The 6,143-nt window shown below is 30.9% G+C and overlaps 1 protein-coding gene across 1 annotated transcript; it reads right to left on the reverse strand.

The window, feature by feature from the left end:
- Positions 1–2,568: 2,568 nt before the first annotated feature.
- Positions 2,569–4,887, reverse strand: LOC106340310 (transcription factor MYB46-like). The gene is made up of 3 exons (XM_013779190.1): positions 4,390–4,887; positions 3,260–4,115; positions 2,569–3,012 (listed from the first exon to the last, which is right to left on the reverse strand). The coding sequence occupies exons 1-3, from the start codon at positions 4,687–4,689 to the stop codon at positions 2,723–2,725; spliced, it is 1,446 nt and encodes a 481-aa protein (XP_013634644.1). The 5' UTR covers positions 4,690–4,887; the 3' UTR covers positions 2,569–2,722.
- Between the last annotated feature and the right edge of the window lie 1,256 nt (positions 4,888–6,143).

The raw sequence follows: 6,143 nt of genomic DNA on the forward strand, positions 1-6,143 counted from the left end.
CTTCTTCAGTAGCCCCAGAACTGTCAACCTACAAGTGTTGTTAATCTTATCAACATGATGCTCAGCCCCTGCTTCAACTATGCGTTCTCAATTTCCATTCCTGTTAACCGCAAAAGCACACGGTTACATGTCTATTCACAAAAGCACACAGTTACATTTCTCCACATCATGCGCAAAACATAATCACACAAAGGTGCAATAAGGTTAGATCATTGAAGAACTTAAAACAGTCTCTTACATCGAATATATGTTCTAATCAAACTCATTTTCTATTTCTAAAGCATGTACATAAACAAAAACAAAAAAAAAAAAAATTGGGGATCTCAAAACCCTAACCTTCAATTACGAAAGGATGAATGGGGTTTGAGGAAGAACAAGAAGAGTAGAGCTATTGGTCACAAACGCGAATGATTATCTTGTTCCGGCGCCGTTTATCGTCACGTTTTTCGTCGGCGGAGAGAACAAGGTCAATGCTTTTGTGAAACTGCAAGGATAGCGAGCTGAGAGGGAAGAAGAAACAGAGTGAAAAGGAAACAGAGAAGGGTTCGCCGGCGCTTAAGATTTCATGCCGGAGAGCAAGAGGCCGGGGAGAAGATGGCGACCAAGATTGCCATAGGTTACGGTGTGAAGAAGAAAATGGTTTAGTTTCTTCTATTTTTTTCCTTTGTTGTTTTTACCTTATGTAAAAATAATATTTAAAAAGAATATTCATTAGAATTGTTTTATCTTAACTTTTCTAGTTAGATAATTATAGGGGGATTTTCGTATTAACACTACCTAATAGTTCTAAGGGGACAACATTCTCAAAAACAATTGTAAGGGGACAATAGTTTTGTGTTTTGGTTCCAAATTAGCAAATTTCTCTTTTATCATGAAGTTTGATAAATCTAGATTATCAAATCCAAAATTAGGATTCGCCCGAAAAATGAAACTAAGTAAAATAATAATATGAGTTAACAAAGAAAAATATATAAGCTCAAACTCATCTACTTTATTAAAATAGAAGTACAAATAAGAAACAACCCTAAGACTTACAATTTAATTACAATACAATGCCAGTGAAATAATTAATAAACTTAAATCTAAATTACTTTTTTTTCCTAAATCTATTCCACAACAAATTCATGATAAATATTACACTTAATGCACATTAATACTATAAACTTTAATATGTAAAGTAGAGAACTTCTTTCCATAAATTCGTGGATATTATCATCTATTAAATAATGTTAATTACATTTTTCAAAAATTTATTGTTAATAAAATCAATTAAAAATATTTAAAAAAAATTAAAGGATATGTCATATTTGGGAATAAAAACTTAATAATGAGAACATATTTAAAAAATCTATTTTACTTGATAATTCAAAATTTGTATCTAATTAAATTTTTCAAATAACCAATTTGACTAATCTATTTAATTGACGATATTGTTTTAGATATATATAACTAAAATGCTATTATAAAATAATTTTTAAATTATGTATGATATTAAATATGTTCAATTGAATTTTACCTTAAATTATTTTTCTTCAGTAGGGATTTGAAATGTTAGATTTGGTAATAACATGTACATTTAATTATTAGTATTAAAAAAATTAAAAACACCTAAGATTTTTCTTATGAGAACATTGTAATAGGAAAAGTTTCAAAATAATATTCTTCAAGTTTTGTATGTAAAGAAAAACATTTAGACAAGATAACAATGTTCTAAAAAAACAGAAAAAAGTTCAAATAAAATAAAAATCTTACATATAATAAAATGTTAAAGTCAATAAGTTAAAATAAAATTAATTTGATAAAAATAAAAATACAAGAAATGCAATTACTCATTCTAACAAATTACTCATTTTAATAAGTATAATATAAATATTTTTCTAAAAATACATGACGAATATTTATATATCGGGTTGAGAAATTAAAAATTAAGACTACTTATAGGGTTGGAAATTTAAATATAGTTATCATTTATGACAAAAAACCTATCAAAACATCTCAAATATTATTTTCGCATATATATATGTTAGTTTATGGAAAACACACACATAAACTAAAAATATATATTTAATTATTATGCGTAATGTCATAATAAAAAATACATAATACTTGAAAAAATAAATAAATATATTTTATTATTTATAGAAAACAAAAGTATATTCCTAAAAAATGGAAAAGTGGTTTCTCTTTTTTACTCGGAACCCAAATGTTGTAAATAATTCTTTCCAACGCGTATCAAACCCGACCAATGAAATGCTACTAGCATTTTCTTTACCACTAGCCAACTCAATATCGGGTAAATAAAAATGATATCGGTTAAATAAAAATAAATATTCGCGTGATATTTACATTTACAGTTATATAAATCATTTTACTTTTACTATTAGTGGAATTATGTAACAGCAATATATGTATTATGTGATGTAGTTTTGTCACCATTTTATTATAATTTTTATAAATTATATAATTGTGTAAAAAATATTTAGTTACATTACGTAAACAAAAAAAACATCCGCCCGGTCGGGCGGGTCCAGCTCTAGTTTTTTTTAAATCTTGCTTTTGTGTTTTTTGTAGTCACTTGAAAATATGTTAACAATCCAGAGCAATTCCCAAACTGAATAACTTCAAAATATTTTACACCAACGGAAACAAATCTCACAATTAGTTTATCCCTTTTTTCCTGAATACCAAATAAATGATTTTGCTCATGAGGAGATTCTCCAAATTAGAAGATACTAGGCATGTTGTCCCAGTAGCATGAACCCAACGAGGCCAGAGGATCTACAGTATTGGGCGAAGGCGGCGCCTTGTGTAGTTCCACTCTTTTGTTATCTTGATGGTTTCCGCTCTGCGAGACTCCCGTTTGGATATCTTTCATCCCATACCAATCATCAGGCAACAGTGTGGTTGAAGGGAAGTTGTTGAGAAGGCTCATCAATATATCGTCGTCATCATCCACTATTGCCTTTTCCATTGTTGGCTCATTGTATCTCTTGTAGAAATTAGGGTATGTTTCTGTTCATTTAACATTGAACATTAGTTAAGATGAAAACGTCAATTACAGAAGAAAAAAGCAATACATGTTTTCCATATTATTTTATATTCAAGATCCATACTTGTTTCTGTTTAACTTTGGTTACTGTTTTATAAAACCAAAAAATCTAAACTGATATCCTGACCAAACATATATATATATAAAAATTAATGGGTATACCAAAAATGTATAAATAAAACTGGTTTAAATTCATATATAAGTTCTTACCGAATGATGATAGATGAGAAGGATTATGGTTTATCAACCGATTCGCACAATCCATTTTCACTCTCTTGTCTTGATCCTCACCTAGATCACTCGAAGAAACTGTAAAGTCATTGAAGTTTCCACGGCGAGACAAGGCTTGAGACTCCTCCAAGACAGCATCAAGCAGTCCACTGTTACCCGCAGGTGGATCAAGGGGGACACCATCGTCAAGTATAGTATTCGAAGTGAACCAATGGGTCGGTGTTTTGGATGATGAAGGCAGCTCTAAGACAGCATTGTCTAGTCCGAAAGGGAAACAACTCGGTCTTGTCTCATGATCTCCCATAAGCAATGAACTATAACTCATAGCATCAATGTCTTTCTTATTGGTATTGTTTGTGTCCGAATTCTCGGATGGTACCTCAAGAAGTTGGTTTAGATTGCAAAACTCATTGGACGATGAGGATGAGTATTTTAAAAACTGGTTGTTGTCATTGTCAAGGCTATGGTCATTCTCAAGGCTATTGTTGTAAAGAGAGAACATTGAAAAATTCATGGGAGACTCAGGGATCTGGTTTAGGCCAGGATTAGAAGAGATTAAGGGATCTAAACACAACATCTTTGAAGGTTGAGAAGACGAAGAAGAGAAAGAAGACGAGGATGATGGAGTATTAGAGGAATAAGTGTATTGAAACATGTTTTGGTGATTACCATGGTCTTGGTTTTGGAATTGAGATGAATTAAACTCAAACTCATCATCATTACCAATCCCTTGATGCTGAGTCTCTTGAGGGTATAGAGGCAAACCATCTCGTTGTCTTCTCTTCATCCTTGTGTTCCAATAGTTCTTGATCTCGTTGTCTGTTCGTCCAGGTAACTACAACATGGAAAGAAAAAAAAATCTTATATTATTATTAATTAAGGATCACACAAAAACAATAGAGATGCAAGAAAAATCATATGCCAAAAGAAAGAGAGATTCAAAACACATTGCAACATGCAAATGATGTGTTTAACTAGAAAATTTTAATTGCATATAAAAATTCAAAGCTCTTTAATTGTAGAATTCAAGAAACAAATAAATAAGATTAAAGCAAAGCTATAATAATCTTTTAAAAAGGAAAAAAAAAAAATTTATGAGAAAAAATAACCTGAGAAGCCATGCGAGCCCATTTGTTTCCCAACCTAGCGTGAAGCTCGATGATCATCTTCTCTTCATCAGGACTAAAAGATCCTTTCTTCAGATTTGGCCGGAGATGATTCGCCCACCGTAGACGGCAGCTTTTCCCACACCGGAACAAGCCTGAGTTCTTCTGCACCGCGTTCCAGTTACCTTCCCCGTGTTTCCTCACGTACTCGGTCAAGATCGCATCCTCCGTCGTCGTCCATGGTCCTTTCTTCATCCCTCTCACCTTCGTCTCCGCTACCCTCGTCTCTCCACCACCGTCCATTTCTTATGGAAGACGGAGACCCTCCGATCAAGGAGGAAACAGAGGAGGTTTTTTTCTCTCTGTGACTTGATATATACGATGTTTGTGTGTGTGTATATATATTTGTATATATAAGTATTTCTCTGTGTGTTATGAATCTAGATATATAGAGAAAGGAAGAAAGGGTGAACTTTCATTTTGAGAATGTTTGGTGTATATTTGGAGGTGATATTATTTTTGTATTAATTATTATTACGTAATAATGTGTTGTTATTACGTGCTTTATTTAAACATTAATGCCTTCTTTTGTCTCTTTCTATCGTCTCTTTGGTCTCTCAATAGAGAAAAGACAGAGGATTCAAGAAATTACAGGAGGAGTTGAGAGAAAAATAGGATAAGTACTCTCTGTCTTTGACCAATTGGAGATAAAACAAAAATAAGATGTTGTGATGTGGTAATGATGAGAAGTTCTTTTTAAGAAAAAAATCTATATCACCTCTTAGTGTCTCAATCTTAAATGTTTATAAGTCGCTCTATATAAACAATGAATGTTAATTTATCCATATTAGGTAGTCAAAGCCATTAATTTAATGTGAACAAAGAATCGAATGGAAAATGACTAGTTACAACCATTAATAAACTCTTATGAAACAATAGACAAACACTCGAATTAAGTAATAACCATGGTAGAAACATTAATTAAAATGATAAAATGTAATATTTTTTTTTTTGATATGTAATATAATTAAATAAATAAAAAGGAGAGGAGTGAGCTTCTTTCACGGCCGCGCATTGCATGCCTTATGGAATGGGACGTTCTCTTCAAAGACCCGATTTTCTCTTATTTTACTTCTTCTCTTGCTCCTTTTCTTTTTCTCCCACGCATTTTCTGTCTTTTTCTCGTTTTTTAAATGTCCAAAACAAATAATGTAATGATTTATTATTATATTTTCCTTGGGATAGAGGATAATAAAGATAATTCAAATGTTATTTATGCGATATTTCATGCAAAATTACGCTGGCATGATCAAATTTCATATGGGCAAATTTTTATCATAGGAGTTTGAGTCTTATAAGCAAATACTTCTTTTTTAGAGAAAAAATGCCCCTAAGGTGTCAAATTTTATTAGAACACTCTTCTTTAAAGATTCTCAACTTTTCATTAAAGCTCTATTAAGAGTTAATGATGATATGTTCAACAGATAAGTTTGAAGCAATTTATATCCCTTAACAAAAAGAAGAAAAAGTAATAAAAATATTTTTAATTAATTTTTTTCCGTTTATTTTGTCGTATATAAATAATTCACGAGTTACACGACTTTTTTTTGTTTTATAAAAATAAATGTAGTCAACATTGATTTCTCTTGTTTTGAGTTTCAGTATAATTTTAATATTACTCATTTTAGCTATAAATATACATACCTATTTTGTTTAGTTACACGTGTTTCTTTACGTTATTTTTTAAAAAACATACG

This window comes from Brassica oleracea, chromosome C4 (genome assembly GCF_000695525.1).
Source record: "Brassica oleracea var. oleracea cultivar TO1000 chromosome C4, BOL, whole genome shotgun sequence".
In the NCBI taxonomy this organism is placed as follows: domain Eukaryota; kingdom Viridiplantae; phylum Streptophyta; class Magnoliopsida; order Brassicales; family Brassicaceae; genus Brassica; species Brassica oleracea.